This window comes from Didymella exigua (assembly GCF_010094145.1).
Source record: "Didymella exigua CBS 183.55 unplaced genomic scaffold M421scaffold_32, whole genome shotgun sequence".
Classification (NCBI taxonomy): domain Eukaryota; kingdom Fungi; phylum Ascomycota; class Dothideomycetes; order Pleosporales; family Didymellaceae; genus Didymella; species Didymella exigua.
Window position 1 is genome coordinate 119170 of NW_022984806.1, and position 19802 is coordinate 138971.

Here is a 19802-nt window from a genome sequence, read left to right on the forward strand (position 1 = left end):
CGGCAGCCTCATGCACGACAGCAGCAGAGCTGCGGGCGACCTGTTCACGAGATCTGTGTAACCACTCGAGCGTCCACACATCTCGTGAACCACTCAAGTGTCAAACACAAACACCGAGCATGTCCTCTGCAGCCTCGACACGAGGTAGCATCGCCAGTGTCTTGTGCCTCTTCACTGTGCCAGCCAATGCAAAAGCGACGCGGTGCCAGACGTGCCTGCCCACCACTAAGATGTACAACATGCGTGACTGCGTGCGCTGGTCCCGGAACAAGCAGCGAAAAGGCAATCACGATAAAGAAACATGCAGCTGCGGCTCCTGGCTAGGAATATCGACCTGCTTTGTGCTTTGCCATCCCTCAGTCCTGAGGCGATCACACCATTCAAGGGACCTCGCTCGCCATATCCAGAGCGGTGAGATGTTACCATGTCCGAGCATCATGGCTCAAGCTCCCCTGAGGAGACAGCGAGTGAACATGAATCTGCGTCTGTCACCTCCCTTGACGACGGTGAGGCCGTTCTTCCAGCATATCGTCACCTGAAAGAAGCACCCATCTGGCCACGAGCAGCCGCAGATAACGAGTCATCGCCCATCTTCCCCTTCGCACTGTTGTCGGCGTGCAGCGGCCAAGGGAGGGCCGTCAGCATGTGTCAGTACGCGCGCTCCCTCACGTCGCAGGACACGGCGAACAGTGCAAAGGGCACGATAGGATTGAGAGGTGAGCAAAGACGATGCGGCCAGGGGAGAGCCAGCTGTCGGCGGTTCTTAGTGCGGCGGGGTCGCTGCCACGCGAATGGACCCTGGGACCTCCGTCATTGCAGCGTTTGTCTGCACAAGTCCCTCCGCGATTTCACGATGCACCACGAAGGTATTCTGGTGAGGCCTGGCTGACAATGTCCATGACAGGGTCGCCGAGCTACGAGAGAAGCACTTCGGGCAGCAATGTCATTGGCGAGGGAGTGCCGCGCGACAACCGCACGCCGGCGCTGTCCCATCGCATGCAGCACGACAAGTCGATCCTCGCGCTTACCGTGTCTTCGCAGTACATTTTCGCCGGCACGCAGGGAGGAGAGATCCTGGTAGGGTGGAAGAGACGAGCACACTGATGAACCATGCTGATCTTGCCCAGGTCTACAGTCTCGACACGTACGAGCGCCGGCGAGTCATCCAGGCGCACAAAGGCAGCGTGCTTGGCCTTTGCCTGTCGCAAGACCAGGAGCTGCTCTTCTCCAGTGCGACAGACCCGATCATAAATGTAGGAACCCCCCTCACCCACTTGAACATGCTCACGTGCTAACCGGCAGGTCTGGTGCACCTCCGGCTTCCGCCATCTCTACGCCCTCTGGTCGCCCTACGACATCGGCGACATCTTCTGTGTCGCGTACTCGTCCTTCCACCGCACAGTCTACCTCGGTGCCCAGAACACGAGCATACAATGGTACGATCTTAAGGAGAAGGACGCCCGCCCGCGGCCCACGCTCGCTTCGCATCCGTCCCAGCGCAAGAACCGATTCTTCGATTCGCTCGGTCCCGGCGGCGCGCAGACACCGAAGCCCTTTGGCGCAGATTCGAAGCCACGAGACGCCGTGGGGGGCCAGGAGCTGCAGATTGACAGCCAGGACATCTACCAGTTCGCTCACTTTGGCTACGTACATTGCATGCTGCTTGGCAGGGGGATCCTACCTGAAGCACCCTCGGAAGAAGTGCTGGTCTCGGGAGGAGGTGACGGCCGCATTTTGCTATGGCGGATAGACCCCACAAGAGGCGGTCTGATCACCAGCATTTGCGCATTGGAGGATGGCAGGGAAGAGGGCGAGTCGATTCTGTCCCTGGCTCGTGAAGGCTCCTTCCTCTACAGCGGGCGATTCGACGGTGAAGTGAATGTCTGGGATCTGGAGACGCGCCAGCTGGTCAGGAGTCTGAAAGCGAACACTGGAGATGTACACACTCTGACACTAGGCGCTGGCGTCCTGTTCGCCGGTGGAAAGTCTGGTGTTGTGCATGTAAGTCGATCATTGCTGAGAGATCAGATCCGTTTGCTCATACTCCCAGAAATTCAACGAACACTACGAGACCATGTCGACCTTCAAAGCGCACAACGGCCTGATCCTTGCATCTGCGTACACGAAATACAACGACAAGCCGACCCTGGTGACCGGCGGGAATGACAACACCATCGTCATCTGGGAAGTACGGGATTGCGCAGAGCCCATGGCGGCTGCTAGAAGAAGCAACAACGGTATGTACACCTACTTCATCCTTACTGGCTGAGCTGATGAAGGGCAGATCTCATGGTAGAGTCGCTCAGCCAATTCGTCAACTTCCGTACTGTCTCGTCGCTGCCCAAGTACCGCGCGGATTGTCGGAGAGGCGCCTCCTACTTGCGGTCTGTGTTCCAGAACTTCGGTGCCGTGACTGAGATGCTCAACACCAGCGAGCCGTATAATCCTATCGTTTTTGCCAAATTTAGAGGCAACCCTGCAACAGCAGCGTCGCGCAAGACGATCCTCTTCTACGGTCATTACGATGTCATACCCGCGGAAAACGAGCACGGCAAGTGGAAACACGACCCGTTTTCGCTGACGGGCGAGGGCGGATATTTGTACGGGCGAGGTGTCTCTGACAACAAGGGACCTATCATGGCTGCAATATATGCCGCACATGAGCTTGCCAACGAACAAAGTCTCGATGCTGACATCATCTTCCTCATTGAAGGCGAGGAAGAAAGCGGCTCCCGAGGGTTCGAGAAGGCTGTGCAAGCAAAGAAGGATCTGATTGGCGACATCGATTGGATCTTACTGGCGAACAGCTACTGGCTCGACGATCATGTACCCTGCATCACCTACGGTCTGCGAGGCGTCATACACGCCACGGTCCAGGTCGAGAGTGAGCATCCAGATCTGCACAGTGGTGTCGACGGTAGTGCGCTGCTCGATGAACCTCTGAAGGATCTCGTCATGTTGCTGTCCAAGCTGACTGGACGTCACGGCAAAGTCCAGATCCCGGGCTTCTACGATCCTATCCTTCCACTCGCGGAAGGAGAGAAGGAGCTCTATACGGAGATCACACAAACTCTACTGCGCAATAATCCCGATCTTGGCGATCCTGAGGAACTCGCACAGTCACTCATGCGCAGGTGGCGGGAAGCCTCCCTCACAATCCACCGCTTCCAAACCTCCGGCCCCGAAAATTCGACCATCATCCCCCGCCTCGCCAAAGCAGCACTCTCCGTCCGCCTGGTGCCTAACCAGGAAGCATCTGAAGTAGCAGCGTCATTACAGTCCTTCCTCGCCGACGAATTCGAAGACCTCGACAGCAAGAACAAACTCAAAGTCACAATCGACCACCAAGCCGAGCCCTGGCTCGGCGATTACACCAACGAGATCTTCCAGACTCTAGAACAAGCCATTTCCGATGTCTGGGGCCCCACGCTCTCGACCCGCCGCTCGTCGCAAGCGAACGCACTGACCCACCAGATTTCACCGCTCACACCGCTCACACCGCTCAGCCCTGTCAAATCCTCCCCAGCCACCTCGAACACGCTCGCCAACGGTTCGGACGCGGACCTACCCGTATCGCGCCCCTCGACCGCCCATCGTTCCGACCAAATCGATGAGGAGGAGATGTCGACAGCGGTCAAGCCGCTCTTCATTCGCGAGGGCGGGAGTATCCCGAGCATCAGGTTCTTGGAGAAGGAGTTTGGTGCGCCTGCGGCGCATTTGCCATGTGGCCAGGCGAGCGATAGTGCGCATTTGGATAATGAGAGATTGAGGCTGGTCAATTTGTTTAATAGTAAGAAGATCTTTAAGAGGGTGTTTTGGGAGCTGCCGCGGAAATAGGCCATTGTGCGAGGAAGTGGGCAGGGACGGCACAAGGGATGACCGAGTGCATGGATGTGTCGGACATGTAGAGTAATTCGAGAAAACACCCCTCAGCGTGGATAGCACACGGTCTGAGCCTAAAGCAAGTACTGTTCCGATTCGATATGGGATGCGTTGGTATCGGTTTTGACTAGCTTCAAGGTATGCATGGTCCGCGCATTGCTCGTTCAGATATCAGGTTGCCACCACGACGTGTATCACGACGTTTTCTGAGCTTCATGGCGTGGTAGTGGTTGACTCGGTCGCGTCGGCGTCAGTGTCGATGATACGCTTGGCAGCGCTGCTCTTCATTGTCGATTCATGAAACAATCCATTACAGCAGGAGGAGAGAAGACATATTGACATCATTGAAATCGAGACGGCCCATGTGCTTTGCGACCTAGGTGCCTTGTCCTCAGCTCCCTGAAGCGCATGCTTTGTCGTTTTCATCTTGTATCGTTGGGAGTGAATGTCTTCTTCTCTGATCCTGGTAGATACATGGCTTTCGCCGTGACCTCGCCCATCTGTATGACCTGACGGTTCCTTGTCAAACGTTGGCCTATTCAACGCAGTTGGCATAAATTGACAGCGGCCGGGCGGAAGGACGTCGAAAGCCAGCATCTTATGACAGGTCCAAGCACGGTTCTATTACTTACTGTTGGATGAGCAGGATTCCACGGAGACTAAGTTGAGAATGCTATGATCTTCGAAGCTCGGTCTCTGTAGCATCTGAGGCGGTGGATGGTTGGCATTAAGAACAGGCATGTTCCGAGCCAAATTGGCACCAGCTGAGCGTTGTGATATATCTACTCTATCTCTACGACTTAGTGTTTCGTTCTTGTACGACCGTTTGGTCAATGCGGAAGGCGTCGATCCGAATGATGCTGGATGCTTGTGGCTTGGTGCGATACTTGTTAAAGAAGACGAATACGTTCTTGCTATACTGACTGTGCCATCATCAACCAGAAAATCATGGGTGGGTAGTGGTTTCCACACTATTAAGAGAGGCAAAAGTACGCGGCGCGCTCGATGGTCGTCTGGGTGATCGTACATTGGATGTATCCACTAGGTGACAAGTCTTGTGGTACCTTGAGCAAACAAAGAGATGCTTGATCGTGGTCAAGCGGCAGGTACCTGTAGACTCTGCGACTTCCAGTGAAGGTGTTTTCCATCTTTGTTCTATTATTTGACAAGTGTGAAGAGGAGCAATAGACACCGAAGATCGTGACAGACGACGGAAACTAGCACTGAGAATGTATGACCATTGTGCTGTACCGACTTGGCGTGTAGGACTACGGAGACAGACTCAGACGTTGCCTGGCGTGCAGCTGAGTGCGTATTGACGTGATGTTCGCATATTGACAAGTCTGAGCGTGATATCTTGCATACGATGAACGCACGCATCCTTTATGGGCGCAGCTATTGAGAGCAAGGTTCTCGGTGACGCTTGCCAACTTTGCAGAGACTGTATCGAAATTGTTGACCGGGATCTTTAACCCATAGCGACTTTGAATGGCCAGGCTCCCTTCCTGTGGGCTCGGGTTTGATGGTTCCTCCCTCATCTGCAGAGGTGGCTGTTCTTATTGTAGGGGAGGAGCGGACGCAGATTGAGGCAGGCTGAGGGAGTAATATCGTAAGGAAATTCATCGAGATTCGCATGGTGAAGGTCCCTGAGTCTTTGCTGGGTTCGATGGTGGCAAGTCTGCCGTCGCTTGCGAATATCATCTTGATAGCCTCGCTCGTATCCATCTTCTGGTAACCAATGTATTTCGGCGAACTCTGGTTGGAACCGAGCTTTCTTGTTGAGGAAACTTGTCTAGTAGAGTGTCTCCATCGCGATTGTGGTGAATCGATCGAGGAAATTTCCAGAACTCTGGCATTGTTTGTAATGTCGGCATCGCAGTGGCGAGCAGTAACCAAGAAGTCCTTAATACGTAGGTTGGAGCTGAAAGTCTTCAACCTTGATACCCACGAAGAATTGCCCGAAAGTCCGCTGTACTAGGCACTTATCATCTTTCGGATTCTTGACGAGGTCCAGACTGTGTACGACGACTAGAACGTCGCATATACATAGTGACCCTGCGCAGTTGTCTAGAAGCGTTTGCATTAGTTCAAGACTTGATAAATTGTAGTCGACAGGTACACGCGACTCCGGCGAGCACGAATAAAGCAACGAAATCATTCGGTCTCGCGTAAAGCCGCAATGCTTTCTGCGAAAGTGGCTCAGGGGAAAGATCACATGCTCGCCTATGCAGATCTTCGTATCGACCTCGGTGGAAGCGTGTTGGAAGAATGCACTTTGCCGGAAGTCGACGTCAGTCAGCGGGTAGAACGATCGCATGCTGTTGAAGAGTTGTGCGAGGCTGACTGCTTTGTTGTAGAGAAACAGAATAATCTTTTTCGCTAGAGTGATCTCTTGCGTGACCCATGCTCGGCCCCAATACTCGTTATCACAAATAAAAGTCGAGATGAGAGGGCTCGACCGTACCGTAACAAGCTCCTCATAACTTGATTGGTGCCAATCAATTATCCCATCAATCAGTCGCTCCGTGCTGTCCGTAGAAATGATAGGAGCGGCAATGTGAAATATAAGGCTGTGGGTGGATCATGTGTCGAGTCCGAAAGTGAATGGACGTTGTTCAACTAGACCCGACATGATGAGTGATCGGATTTGTAGAGTGCTTCACGAGAAGCTTGTCCCAGGTGATCTGCAGATCCAAGGTGTGTAATGACATGAAAGCCACGCTTTTACCTCGAGGGCTACTGCAGACACGAACATAGCCGATCTCTAGCCACACATGCAGGTCTCACGAAGGTTCTCCCTGCAGTCAGTACCGTATAGCTGATTATGGAGGTAGGAGCTATGCTCATGTACAGCTGTGTACGAAGGCGCATCGGAGCTTCTCGCTCTGCCAGATCCGCTCCAACAGGTCTCCAGGGTTCGCGCACGTACAACGGGAACCAGTAAGCACCCGTGCTTTCAGCAGATCGACAAGAATATCTCCAAGGCTCATGAAAGCATAATCAGGTCGTTGTGGGTTGCAAAGGATGTGGAGGGCGAAGACGGAAGTCGGCCGCGCTGGGTCTTGGGGACCGAGCCGTACAGACCGGGGGTGGGAGCTTGTGTCGACGACGCGCGACAGGGTACTGCCAGTGTTTAAGAGTTCGATTTGAGTGTCGTATGCTTGAGTTGCAGAGTTTATTTGGCTTTTTGATGATGATTTATTGTGTGCACTCTGATGTTGTTGGTTTCCAGGCACCGGTCTTTGCAGCTTGAATCCGAACTAAGGCGGTTTGGCATTTAGGTACCTGTACCGGTAGCGCGGTCCTGACGATTTCGGGTTGTTGAAGCTCGCTGGCAAGCTAATACCCGTTTGCATATGTCTCATCACCATCCATCCGTTCGCGACGTTGCGACATCTCGGTGACACTGCAGAGGGCGGTAAGCCTACCGTCTTGCAATGCGGCAACCGGTCAGCCTTGTGCAGGCTGTGTGAGGATGTTCCACCGAAAATGTCTGGTCTGCTCAGAGACAAGGCGTCCTCCATTAACATCTATGCAAGCCCGGGACGCAAATCGCTCGCAACAAAGATTCGCAGTCAATAGCCAGTAACCGTCTGACAGAGAGACACTCTTCTCCTGACTATAGAGGCCTTACGCTGTATGGATCCAGTAATCCTTACCAAGCAAGGCTATTGAGAGCGCGGTCAAATGCTCACAGACAACCTTTCCAGGTGGTCGACGCACGTGTTCCTTTTCACTACCTCCCCTTCGAGGTGTGCTGCAGATCCTGAGCCATGCCATCAATGGCTTCCGGGCGCACCATTCGAACCGCATCAGGAGCTAGACGCCAGCTTCGGTAACCCTGCAAGATCAACATCACGCGCGTCCTCTACAGACGGGCAGTCAACTCATCTGGACACTGTGCCAAGTCAGACTATGCCTATGCTGCGGGTCATGGCGTGTCTATCACGGACATCGCAGGCCTCCATTGAATAAAAGAGCGCAATGTGTGGCGGAAATTCTCCTCTTGATCATATGCGACATCGTGAAATAGATCGAACAAGTTCTTTTACATCGATGACGTGGAGCGCATCCGCGCTACGGTCAGAGATATCTGCCTCATGGTGGCCGCCAGTGTTAAGAGCAGCCAGCAGTGCTACCACCGTGGTACAGCTGCTCATCATCTCCTTAGACCCGGCAGGCAGCCCTAAGGTCAGATAGATTGTGACACAAACCTCAGCTGGGTATAATCGTGCATGCACCATGCAGTCCCGAGCTGGAAAGCGTCGATGGCTCCACGCCCAAAACCATTTGTGCGGGATGCTCTGTCGATGGATTCTGGGTTGGTGATATCTGAGCCTTCCATAACATCAGGGTCCAGCTCCAGGAACGTCGAATTTGGAAGCGGTCTTGTACCGAATCCGTACTCGAGGTTCACCAAGGGGACCAGGTGGTCGGATACGCGACTGCTGTTGGTTGATCTGACAACTCGGCTGCACGTTCCAGTCGTCCGTACAAATTCGGTGTCGACACCATCAATGTCGAATTGAGTTTCGTCTTATTTGCGTCGCCCCATTCGCCTCTTTCAATATCGCGGATCCTGGCTGCAGCCATCACAAGTCCCTCCCGAGGATACGTTGAGGCCCGACGGTAGCGCTGCGTCGCGCTTCTGGAAGGCAAATCCAAGCACGCGGACTGCCAATGTGAAAAATGTCACGAAACTGGGGCGCGGTCAGCCATCAAAGCAGCGCAGCGTGGAGGAGACCGAACGGTTCAAATACAAACGTGGCCCACGTGGGGTCGCTGATTGGCTCTCCGCATGCTCGCTGGCCAAGTCCGCTAGTTCCTTCTTCAACGCCTCCTGTCTGGGCGCCGAGCCCCAGCAGCGGTCCATCTGCCTATTTGCGAGCTCCAAATGCTCCATCGACCTCCAAGATTCCACTCCGAAGCTTGAGGTCAGGACGCTAGTGCCAGTGAAGGAGGTTACCTTGATGCCAAGTCTCAGCGATCCCGAGCGGACACTCCGCCCAATGAGAGCCATCTACGCAACAACGTGTGAAGTCTTTCGCCCTTGAAACCTGCATGCTGAGTGGCTGAGCGCGTGCAAACAGCAGAGATGATGGACTGGCTGCTGGTGGCTGCCCCAATATACGCCTCTAGCCCGAGTTGCGACCAGGGCTGATCCGGCTGGAACACTAGGATTTTACAGCAGGCGGTACCACGAACAGCGTCGACACGAGCAGCCTAAAAGCCGCAGCAGAAGCGTTGCGTGCATATATAGGGTCTCACAGACTCCCCTTGTCCATTTCTTCAGCCAGCAATTTCCACTCCAGCTGAGTACTACATTACATACCTGCGTGCCTGCAGACAACAACCAACACAATGGCACGCCTCACACAGTACAACTATGTCTTCGCCATTGGCACGTTCTTTGCTATGCTCGATGCCTACAACAACGGTGCTAGTAAGTGTTCTCACCCCCACCTTCAAGGGAGTAATATCTGACCATCACTTCAGACGATGTTGCCAACGCTTGGGCTACCTCTGTCTCTTCCCGCTCCGTCACCTACCGCCAGGCCATGATTCTAGGGACCATCTTCGAGATGGTCGGCGCCATCACTGTCGGTGCCCGTACCGCCGATACCATCAAGAACGGAATCATCCCCAACTCTGCCTTCCGCAACGATGCCGGTGTCCAGATGCTTGCTTTCACTTGCGCTTTGGCTGGTGCCTCTATCTGGGTCATGTGGTGCACACGTCACTCTGCTCACGTCTCTTCCTCATACTCGCTCATCTCCTCGGTTGCTGGTGTCGGTGTCGCCGTCGCCGGTGCTAAGAATGTCCAGTGGGGATGGAATAAGGGCAAAGGTCTTGGTGCTATCTTCGCTGGTCTTGGAATGGCTCCCGCTGCCTCCGCCTGCTTCGGTGCCATTATATTCATGCTCATCAAGACGATCGTGCATCTCCGCAAGAACCCAGTTCCCTGGGCTATCTGGACTGCTCCTTTCTTCTTCCTGATCGCTGGTACCATCTGTACTCTGTCCGTCGTCTACAAGGGATCTCCCAACCTTGGTCTCAACAAGAAGCCTGCGTGGTATGTAGCTACTGTCACCGTCTCTTGCGGTGTTGGTCTCGCCGTGCTCGCCCTCTTGCTCTTCGTCCCCTACCTTTACGCCAAGGTCGTCAAGAGGGATCACACCGTCCGCTGGTACCACATGTTCCAGGGTCCTCTCCTCTTCCGCCGCCCCTCCCCTGAGGGTGCTGAGGCTGCCCGCGTTCCCGACTATGCTGTAGTCCAGCATGAGGATGAGGCCCACAAGCCCGAGCTGAAGAAGTCTGACAGTTCCTCTGACGACATCACCCCTGTCGACCACGAGAAGACTGCCATTGTCCACGAGCAACAAGAAGACCGCCAACTCAGCTACAAGGAGCTCATGCAGCAGGGACAGGACCGCTTCCACGCTAAGCTCAGGAACAAGAGCGGCTTTCTCGGTTGGGCTATGCGCTACCTCCACGAGAACAAGATCGAGACTGGCGAGATCTATGAGAAGAGGAACATGATCATCACTGTCAAGCGCGTCCCCGCCATGATCGTCGTCGGTGCGCTCTACGGTGCCAACTATGACATTCACGCTGCCCAGACCGGTATCCACGGTACCCCTGAGGGTCGCCGCATGGAGCGCGTCTACGCCCATGCCCCCAAGTATTCCAACGAGGTCGAACACACCTATTCCTTCGTCCAAGTTCTCACTGCTTGCACCGCCTCGTTCGCTCACGGTGCCAACGATATCGGTAACGCTGTTGGTCCCTGGGCCGTCATCTACTCTGCCTGGAACACTGGTAATGCCGCCCAGTCCAAGGCGCCCGTACCCATCTGGCAGTTGGCTGTTCTCTCCGCCACCCTGTCTCTTGGTCTGATCACCTACGGATACAACATCATGAAGGTCATGGGTAACAAGATCACCTACCACTCGCCTTCGCGTGGCTGCTCCATGGAGATGGGTGCTGCGCTCACTGTCCTGATCTTCTCGCAATACTCGCTCCCAGTCTCGACATCCATGTGCATCACTGGTGCTACCGTCGGTGTCGGTCTTTGCAACGGTACCATTAAGGCTGTCAACTGGCAGCGTGTTGGTCTCCTTGTCTTCTCCTGGATCATGACCATTCCTATTGCAGGTACCATCGGTGGTCTTGCTATGGGTATTGTACTCAACGCGCCTCACTTCGGTTAAATGCTTGATCTTCTGCATCTACAAAATTGTCCACAGGTTACGAATACCCTCTTTCTTTTCAGCGATAGTCGATTGTTTCGGCATGGATATACCGCATTTTTGTAATGATACACGCTCTAAGAATGATAGACAATGATTGGCATCAGAACCTTTGACGTTCTCTCAAATCTGCCTTCTTTGCTGTGACCTTGGGATGGCTTGCTGCTCGCCTGTACATGTGACCATGTATCTCTATTGATAACATACCTGCCACAGTACTCAAGCCATCGCAATTCAATGGAGGTAGTGTCTGTGACCTCACCCTCGGAACGATTATTGTTGCTTTGGTCTAACATCGCCATCTCAGCTTTCGGTCGCAGCCACACACCACACATGGTCAAAAGCGACTGACAGCGCCACTGTACCCTCGTCACTGCACCCTTGATGCTCCAATCCGGACACCAACATGAGTACAGATTTCTGTCTAATAATGCCATATATGCATCAGCACGAAGTTCCAGCAACATGGTCGATCTTGTCTTGGCTGGTGGCGAAGCCCATGAGCCCAAGATGACGATCCGCACAAATTGAAGCCCGCATAGAAGATGCCAAAATTCAGTGTGCAGATCTGATACTTCACGTTAATACACGGTCTTGGCTATAATGCACCTCACGATGTACCTCACGATGGAGGCCCTCAGCACTGCACTTCCGTATCGAATTTCAAAGACATAATACCCTTCAATGACCTACCGCAAACGATAGGGTCGCAGTTCTTGCTCCCAATACATCACTTCCAACCCACTCCACCACCCTCACGCGCGCCGGACGTACCTCGTCCTCTTACACACCATCTCCAATCGCGATCTTCAGCCTTAGGAGCCCACAGCCACTACTGCTCTTTTCCGTTACCGGTCACTGGTGAAAGTGGCTTAGTAGCGCTTAGACAGTATAGAACCGCTCAGAGAAACATCGACAGCAGTGCTGCTGGCTACAGAATCACGAGGGAAGATAGAAAGTGGTGACATTCGTGTTGGAGGTAGGCAAGGAGCCTTATTCGTCGACTGTGCCCAATGTCAGTATATCCGGGATCGGTTCGATGACACATGATCACGGCATGCATAACTTCATGCATCCCGAAAGTGACAAGCTGGAAAACAACTTACCATTCTGAAGCGTCTTGGGTACCTCCAGAGCAACCTTGCAACCTTGCACGGGCACGTTATTGAGCGAATGGAGCGCTTCGTCACGGTCCTCAGCAGATGAGAACATGAGGAAAGCTGTAGGATGCGGCGTATTGCTACGCGGGTCAAGCGGACGCTTCACGTCGATGACCGCGTACTTGCCGAAATATCGACGGAACGACGTCTCGTTGACCTCAGGACCTTGATCGACGTTGTTCATGAACAAGAGTCGATTTTGCATAGCGCGCTGCTGTGCCGGCTGATTTGCGAGTCGGTGCGGTGGTGAGCGCACGAGGTGCCACGCGAGGGATCGCCGCCATGCCCAGTAAAGAGAATGCCTCAACGTCACCAACAGCAGGAGGAACTTCATCACGCGGCTCATCAGCGCTGAAGGCTCGAGCATGCTTGTCATTGCTAGGAGGTAGGAGCTTGTCGCCAGCTGCGGAGGTTTTGGAAGAGGTTAGGCTACTTTCCTCGTAAAGCTGTTAAACATGTAGTACTCACTACGGAATCAGCCTTGGGCGCGGATGACATTGACCTCACGATCGAGGATCTTCCCGCCGGATAGAGCCTGCGCATTGATACGCTCTTGCTCTGTTGCAAGGAGCACGTACTTGACGCCCCGCATGAAGTCGATGACAGTGAAGTCATCGCCGAAGAAGTCGCGGACATTCTCACCGTCAGCCTCATGGCAGAGGTTGACGATGCGAATGACGCGGTCTTCAGGGTGACCAGTATCGCCGAGAGCGGGGGGAGTCCGGTTCATAGTATGGGATAGCGTGGATGTGAGACGGTGGAAGATTGCATTGAAAGTGGAGTCAACATACGAAGTTGAAGGTAGAAAGGATGGTCTGAAGGCGCGGGGAGTTTTGCGCTTTTATTTGTGCGAGTGCGCCCGTCCACGCGTGAGGAAAGAACAAACGGACATCAGACGAGTACATCATGCGCGAAGGTGCAGTGACCTGCGTAAGTGAAGGATGTGAAAGAGAACGTTAGACATGCACCTCTGCGGCTTCCATTCTTCCAATCCTGGTGGAACAACGGAATATGTTGCGGTGCAAGTCGGTCCGACAGGCCTTGATCGTCACCTCTGTTGACCACCTTGGACTAGCACGTCTCAGGGCATGTATATATGGTCGCCTCCTAGCTAGCAAGCAACTCAGCGCAGTTTCCATCGACTATACAGCGGCTACGTCTGCCGCAACAGAGTAGACAGTTCAGTGCCCACCAGCGACAAATAGTGGTTACGAAGTATTTGGGAAGAAGTTCCAGTGGAAGATAGTAATATCCTACACTCCAATTCTCTTCTCTACTGAACAGATAACAGATCCTGGACAGGAGGCGAAGAAATGGATGAACAGTCACTGGTGAAGCAGCCAACGACGGGCATCCTGGATAGCCGGTTGGAGAACCATCCCACTACTGTCTTGGCGGGATAAACGACAAAAGTGAATGACAAAAGCCCATCAGCGACACGGGTCACTTTTCAGTTCTATGAGGAAAGTGCATATGCAGCTGAATTGATTCTAAGTTCGACGTGCGTGATTCTTGTGAAAAAGAGGCGAAAGAAATGAACGACATGTAACACTTGAAATTGACATGAGAGCAACATAATATTCCCTACTAAGACCCAGTGTAAGAGCTTTGAAAGGCGCAGCTTAAGCGTCGTTGGAGTGCTCATAGCTCAGAGATCAGCTTGATATGACTAGAGACACGGCAAAGGCGATGCCTGCTAGTCGCTGTGCAGCCCTATAGATGCGGGAGAGGTTTGGAGACTCCTGGCAGGGAAAAGCAGGTAGATGACTTCACAGCATAAGACATAACAAAGGTTGCGAGTTGAGTATTTGACAGTTGGGCAGCTCCTGCGGATGCACACTGTGGCTAGCGCGAACGCACGGGCCGGATGACGATGGTCTTTGCAAAGCTGTGGAAGGGGACAGCGGCGCGTCTCGCTCCGATTCACAACACCACCTACAATGTCCCACACCTCACTACTTAGTACACTGCCATGACTTGCGCTGGGCGGTGACTCCTCGCCGCAATTTGAACAATCAGCTACGCCGACAAGTGTATGCGGTGCAACACCAACCGGGCCGTGATTTCTCATGCTTCATCGATCTCCCCTTCGCAGCAACCTCAAAATGTACAGCGCTGACCGCCTTGCAGACGAACGCTTCACAGCCATACCAATATATTGAAGCGGCATGCCCATACGCGACCTCTTCTGAGCAAGTTGATCTCCACTCCCAAGTCCAGCTTCATTCTTTCACATCTCGAAAGCCATTCCCGGGCGTGACCATTTGACGACCCGAGCGCCAAATGCCCCTACAAGATGCCCTTCGCATGCCTACCCAGTGAGATCGCGCCCTTGCACCTCTTCATACGGGTTGACCGATCATTGGGGTACTGTCGACCGTTCTATTACGAGCATCTGGGGCATGTGATACACGAGAACTTGCCACCGCAGGGCTCCACTCCTTCTCGCACCATCGCAGTATCTCGGCTACGGTCCACTGAATTCTCCGGGGCAAGGCTCCAAAGGTCTGCAAGGGTGGGCAATCCTTTATCTCCACTGTCCGTGTGCATCGGTCTAGGCCCCGCCTCCAGCCTTGCTCTATTCTCAACACCATGAATCTCGGACTCACACATCATTGTCTCTTTGGAGTGATACTTTGGGGTTGTTTGAGCAGGCGCCAGGCACCAACTTGCACAGGTCTTTGCAAGTGTGATCAAGGTCATGTTCGTGCCCAGGCAGAGCTCGGCATGCCTTAACACGGACCAACATGCCATTGCTCATAACTGGACCTTTCAGCAGATGCGGAGTAGCGGACGTGCAATGCTCAGATGAATAGTAATTGAAAGCAAGGCCTCACTCCTGACATGCGGATCCACCCTCTTCGCAGGGAACCGAGTCTGCGGAGTCTGCAACAGTCGGAGATTCTGACAGGTAGCAGACTCGGCATGCTCGCCTCGCAAGGCCCGGTGTCAGAAAGTAACGGTACGGCTCGTTGTCAGATGACCCTTCGAAGGACGGGATGTCCACGATCTCAGTCTCAGGCCGGTAACGCGACGATCCCAAGGATCTGGATCTGCGGAAAGTGGGACTTAACTTCTGGCAAAATCAGCTGCAGCGGAGACACTGGTCTTCAAGGGACGATAAGACCCACACTGTTTTATCTCGTTCCGCTCATAGCGCAATGTGGTCGCAACGTTCGCCACTCCATACAATATCATGGTGCCCAGGTCGATCAATGCGTTCTAAATTGGGGAAATCAGCACCACGACCACATTAAACATGTTCGCGTGGGTGTGAGATATGAACACGTGTCATATACGCCTGCCGCGTGGGATCTACTACAAAGCGATCGATGGACTGGAATACTACACAAGCGACGTGCACACCAGTGATCCGCACGTTGAAACTCGTTCTTGCTTGTACCACCGGCTGACCGCGATGTACCCCCTTGGCATGCTTCAAGCGTGGGCTCGACAGCAAGGGCACCTTGGAGATGCGATAATGTGTCCGAGATAATAGCGCCATCAATGACTCAACGCTACCAATCAATACTTCTCAGAAACTTTGTCGGAATTTTGCCAAACCTACGGACACCGCTCCTTGAAATGTGGTGTGTAGTTCCAGGTATTCACTCTGACTGTCCTGCAACATACGACCGTGCCCTTTCGCCGTCTCCCGAAACCTCTTATCATGGATCCAGCCCCCACGGCTCCGCTCCCGGCTGCAGGTAAGTGGGTAGGATTAACCGTGCATGGAAGCGATGTTCCTGGTGGAGCTAACCGCCACGCGCCAGGAGCCTCAACCTGGCGCGGCGAGACTCGCCGGTCGCTCGCGTCAAGGCTATCAGAGGCTCGCCACCCAATCGAACCTTCACGATAAGCCGCTAGTCGATTCTTTCAAGGCTGAAAAAAATTCGAACCTTCCCTTGCAGAGGGATGGATTTGCGGCAGCGGATGCGCCTTTCAATTCCCCACCAAAATTGTATGCACCGGGTTACCGGCTTCCTGATGTGGCGGCGCTGCAAAGCCTGCGCTATGGACAGTTTGCGACACTGAACGCGCAAATTTCCTCGGCCCCTTTCTCGAACGGACAGAGCTCGGAGGTGGGCGTCGTCACCGCTGAAAAAGCATCAGCTGGAAACTGGAGATTGGTAATGGATTCTGCGTCCACGTGGGCGGAGTCTTGTTGGAATGGCACCGTTGTGCATTCACAATTGCCAGTGCGTCCAAAATTAGCAGATCTGAACCAAGGACGATGGTCACCTGGACTCCCCCTATACCTAGTAAATTTCCGAATTTGTTGACCGCCAGTCTGGTCGCCATTACTGTGCACCTTCTGTGTCGGGGAACTCGGGGAAGAATGTCAACACGAAAGTAAAGCCACCCGTGTTCCAGGTCTTCTCCACACGTTCCATCGAAAATACATCACGCCTTAGTCAATCATACACATCCGTGCACAGGACCCACCACGGCCCCTCTGAAAAAGACAAAACCTGAGCATTTCCCTCCACTTCGGAGCGGACAACGTACAACTTTTCACAATGGCTCCTCTCAACCTTGCAAAGCACGCGAAGTTCGCCGTGTCCCTGGCACAGAAGTCGTCTACTTCAACCCTCCGCTCCTCCCTCAGACCTTTCCCTCGAGCAATTGTAGCGAGATCACACTCCACACACACAACAGTTTCTTCCAAAGTTTCCGCCGCACAAACCACACAACAGCAGCAGCAAACCGCTTCCTCAACCTCCCAATCTCGCAAATACTCACAGGCCGCCGCTGCCATGCCTCACGCTACAGAGCCCCAGTCACTAAGGCTCAACGCCGCCAACTTGCCTGAGTTGGAACACGCCACTGTTCCCACTTACGACCGCGCCAGCATGAAGCACGGCATCGTCCACGTTGGTGTAGGTGGGTTCCATCGCGCTCACTTGGCCGTCTATGTCGACAGCCTTCTTGAGCAGCTGAAGCTCAAGGACTGGGCTATCTGCGGTGTCGGCCTGCAGCCCTTCGATGCTGAGATGAGGAACGCCCTCGTACCTCAGGACAACCTCTACACAGTCATCGAGCGCTCCGCACCCGGATCCAAGGCTCGCGTCATTGGCAGCATTACAGACTATCTCTTTGCTCCTGACAACGCTGAGGCTGTCATTGCTAAGATGGCTCACGAGGACACCCACATTGTCTCTATGACCATCACCGAGAGCGGTTACTTCTACAACGAGAACACACACGAGCTCATGACTGACCACCCAGACATGGCAGCCGACCTTGCTGGCGCTCACCCTCCCCGCACCTTCTTTGGTTTCGTCTACGCTGCGCTGGCGCGTCGTTACGAGGCTGGCTTGAAGCCCTTCACCGTTCTGTCCTGTGACAACATGCAGAAAAACGGTCACATCACCCGTGATATGCTTCTCGCGTTCGCCAAGCACCGCGACCCTGACGTTGCCGCATGGCTCGCTCAGAACGGTGCTTTCCCCAACTCCATGGTTGACCGTATCACCCCCAGGACCGTCGAAGAGGATGTCGTCAATCTTCGCGAGGAATTCGGTGTTGAGGACTCATGGCCCGTTGTCACTGAGCCCTTCAGCCAGTGGGTTGTCGAGGACAAGTTCTGTGACGGTCGTCCCGCCTTCGAGAAGGTCGGTGTCCAGGTTGTCAAGGACGTCAAAAACGTTGAGGAGTTTGAGCTGATGAAGCTCCGCCTTCTCAATGCTTCTCACTCTGCCATGGGATACGCCGGTTACCTCTCCGGATTCCAGTACATCCATGAGACCATCGGTCACCCTGTCTTCGGCAAGTTCATCAAGAACATGATGAATGAGGAGGTCAAGCCTCTTCTCCCTAAGATCCCCGGCGTTGACGTCGACGAGTATATCCAGACCCTCATCGGCCGCTTCTCCAACCCCACACTCAAGGATGAGATCACCCGAATTTGCCTTGGTGGCTCCGGCAAGCTGCCCCAGTTCATCATGCCTTCCATTGCCGAGCAGATCGTCGCTGGAGGTCCTCTCCGCCGCCTCACCCTTGCAACTGCCGCATGGTTCCGCTACCTTCGCGGTATCGACGAGCAGGGCCACGACTTCCAGCTCTCTTTTGACCCTAGGAATGATGAGCTCCAGAAGATTGCTCGCGATGAGGGCAACCCAATGAAGCTTCTCAGCATTGGCGATCTCTTCGGTGATGATCTCCGCGGCGACGAGCGTTTCGTCAAGGAGCTCACTGAATCCTACAACGCCCTTGAGCGTGACGGTGCTATGAAGACTGTTGAGAGGATTGCATAGATGCATTACATTTAGCGATTGAGCGATTGAGGTTTTAAGAACCTAGACTTCCAGATGATACCACCTAATATTCACATACAAGGCATTGAACGGCGATTGGCGCAAGGAAAAGTCATGACACTTTAGCGATAGAAAGCGTTGCATCGCGCTAGATTTACAATTTCAAGAATTCTGATACCTTCGAACAATATTCTTCGCGTCGCTGTGCTACTAATTATGACTTATTCAAAGCTCTGTAACTTGAGACTACACCCCCTGATATGCTCAACATGAACACATCTGCGAGCAACCCTCATGACGTCATTGCGTTTATCGCTATCTCGTAAAGTAGATGTTCGCCCCACAGCTTCCTCGTCATGCCGCCTCTCAACAACACGAAGATCTGCCCGAGTCTCCACACGAGTGTTCCAGCAGCGTCCATCAAGGTCCAGCGGGCTGTCAGACAAACCACAAACCGAAACTGCTTGGCTGAGGCATCCGTGAAGCGCATCGCAAACATCGCCGTGTTCGTGCGCTACGGGACCGGCAGCTGTCCCTCCCGACACAGTGGCAGGCGGGGGGGTCCTTGCCGCTTAGCTCCGCCTACCTCCGAGCGCTTTGAAACACCAACATAATGCTTGGCAGGGCAGATCCTTGTCCGACAAAGATGACCAGGTAACTATCGTGACGGTGTTTAGCCGCTATGGCTTGATGTAACTGCGTGAACAGTGTCGGTCGGAGACTGTGATTAACGAGTGTATTACTATCTGTTGTCGTGTTGTGTGATGTCGTGTTGTGGTGTTACACAAGTTCTCAGCTCTCAGGGAAGTGCACTTGCCCACCCGGCAGTGCCTGCCACAACAGGATATCATGTGATCAGAGCCACGTGGTTACACTTGATCAGCTGCCCTTCAGTGTTCGCATTGCGGCTGCTGCTTTTCGTGGGACTAACCGGCGAAAAGGACTGCAAAGCACTTGCATTTCCGAAACGTGTGTCAACTGACACCGTGCCATTTAGTCGTGCGGGCACATCGGGCCTGCCTATGTAGCTTACCTACTATTGGACATCCAGAAACTTTAGTGCTGACAGCAATAGTCTGGAAGATGTACTACACCCTACCACATACGAACAGCCATTTAGCGAAACACAAGGCTAAGCTGGGGTTTGCAAGGCTTGGTCCCTGAATTGTAGGCTTAGATACAACGGGGCTATTTAGCTTAAGTTGGTTAGAAATTAGCTGTGCTCGTAGATACTATATTGCGGATTCATTCCA

The 19802-nt window shown here is 53.6% G+C and overlaps 6 protein-coding genes across 6 annotated transcripts; 5 read left to right on the forward strand and 1 right to left on the reverse strand.

Moving 5' to 3' along the window:
• The first annotated feature begins 181 nt into the window (after positions 1-181).
• Positions 182-4062, forward strand: M421DRAFT_424127 (beta-Ala-His dipeptidase). The gene is made up of 6 exons (XM_033593660.1): positions 182-716; positions 905-1077; positions 1128-1253; positions 1303-2001; positions 2051-2237; positions 2285-4062. The coding sequence occupies exons 1-6, from the start codon at positions 644-646 to the stop codon at positions 3835-3837; spliced, it is 2811 nt and encodes a 936-aa protein (XP_033445357.1). The 5' UTR covers positions 182-643; the 3' UTR covers positions 3838-4062.
• A 4786-nt stretch (positions 4063-8848) lies between these two features.
• Positions 8849-11278, forward strand: M421DRAFT_424130 (phosphate permease). Its single transcript, XM_033593661.1, has 2 exons — positions 8849-9325; positions 9379-11278. The coding sequence occupies exons 1-2, from the start codon at positions 9244-9246 to the stop codon at positions 11091-11093; spliced, it is 1797 nt and encodes a 598-aa protein (XP_033445358.1). The 5' UTR covers positions 8849-9243; the 3' UTR covers positions 11094-11278.
• Positions 11279-12125: 847 nt separating this feature from the next.
• Positions 12126-13022, reverse strand: M421DRAFT_8191 (uncharacterized protein; the record flags this gene model as incomplete). The annotated part of the gene is made up of 3 exons (XM_033597528.1): positions 12126-12136; positions 12239-12695; positions 12795-13022. The coding sequence occupies 3 exons, from the start codon at positions 13020-13022 to the stop codon at positions 12126-12128; spliced, it is 696 nt and encodes a 231-aa protein (XP_033445359.1).
• A 1990-nt stretch (positions 13023-15012) lies between these two features.
• M421DRAFT_264995 (uncharacterized protein) lies at positions 15013-15991 on the forward strand. The gene has a single exon (XM_033588726.1). The coding sequence runs from the start codon at positions 15137-15139 to the stop codon at positions 15662-15664; it is 528 nt and encodes a 175-aa protein (XP_033445360.1). The 5' UTR covers positions 15013-15136; the 3' UTR covers positions 15665-15991.
• M421DRAFT_94929 (uncharacterized protein) lies at positions 15963-16575 on the forward strand (the record flags this gene model as incomplete). Its single annotated transcript, XM_033598249.1, has 2 exons — positions 15963-15999; positions 16031-16575. The coding sequence occupies 2 exons, from the start codon at positions 15963-15965 to the stop codon at positions 16573-16575; spliced, it is 582 nt and encodes a 193-aa protein (XP_033445361.1).
• Positions 16576-17049: 474 nt separating this feature from the next.
• Positions 17050-18549, forward strand: M421DRAFT_70865 (NAD(P)-binding protein; the record flags this gene model as incomplete). The annotated part of the gene is made up of 1 exon (XM_033596743.1): positions 17050-18549. One exon carries the CDS (start codon positions 17050-17052, stop codon positions 18547-18549), a length of 1500 nt encoding a protein of 499 aa, XP_033445362.1.
• Between the last annotated feature and the right edge of the window lie 1253 nt (positions 18550-19802).

Excerpts from the sequence above, each read along its gene's own strand:
- M421DRAFT_424127 (XM_033593660.1), top strand. The coding sequence starts at position 644 with ATGTGTCAGTACGCGCGCTCCCTCACGTCGCAGGACACGGCGAACAGT. Across the intron at positions 717-904 it reads GGGCACGATAGGATTGAGAG|GGTCGCCGAGCTACGAGAGA; the intron begins GTGAGCAAAGAC and ends TGTCCATGACAG. Across the intron at positions 1,254-1,302 it reads CGACAGACCCGATCATAAAT|GTCTGGTGCACCTCCGGCTT; the intron begins GTAGGAACCCCC and ends GCTAACCGGCAG.
- M421DRAFT_424130 (XM_033593661.1), top strand. The coding sequence starts at position 9,244 with ATGGCACGCCTCACACAGTACAACTATGTCTTCGCCATTGGCACGTTC. Across the intron at positions 9,326-9,378 it reads TGCCTACAACAACGGTGCTA|ACGATGTTGCCAACGCTTGG; the intron begins GTAAGTGTTCTC and ends CCATCACTTCAG.
- M421DRAFT_264995 (XM_033588726.1), top strand. The coding sequence starts at position 15,137 with ATGCGGATCCACCCTCTTCGCAGGGAACCGAGTCTGCGGAGTCTGCAA.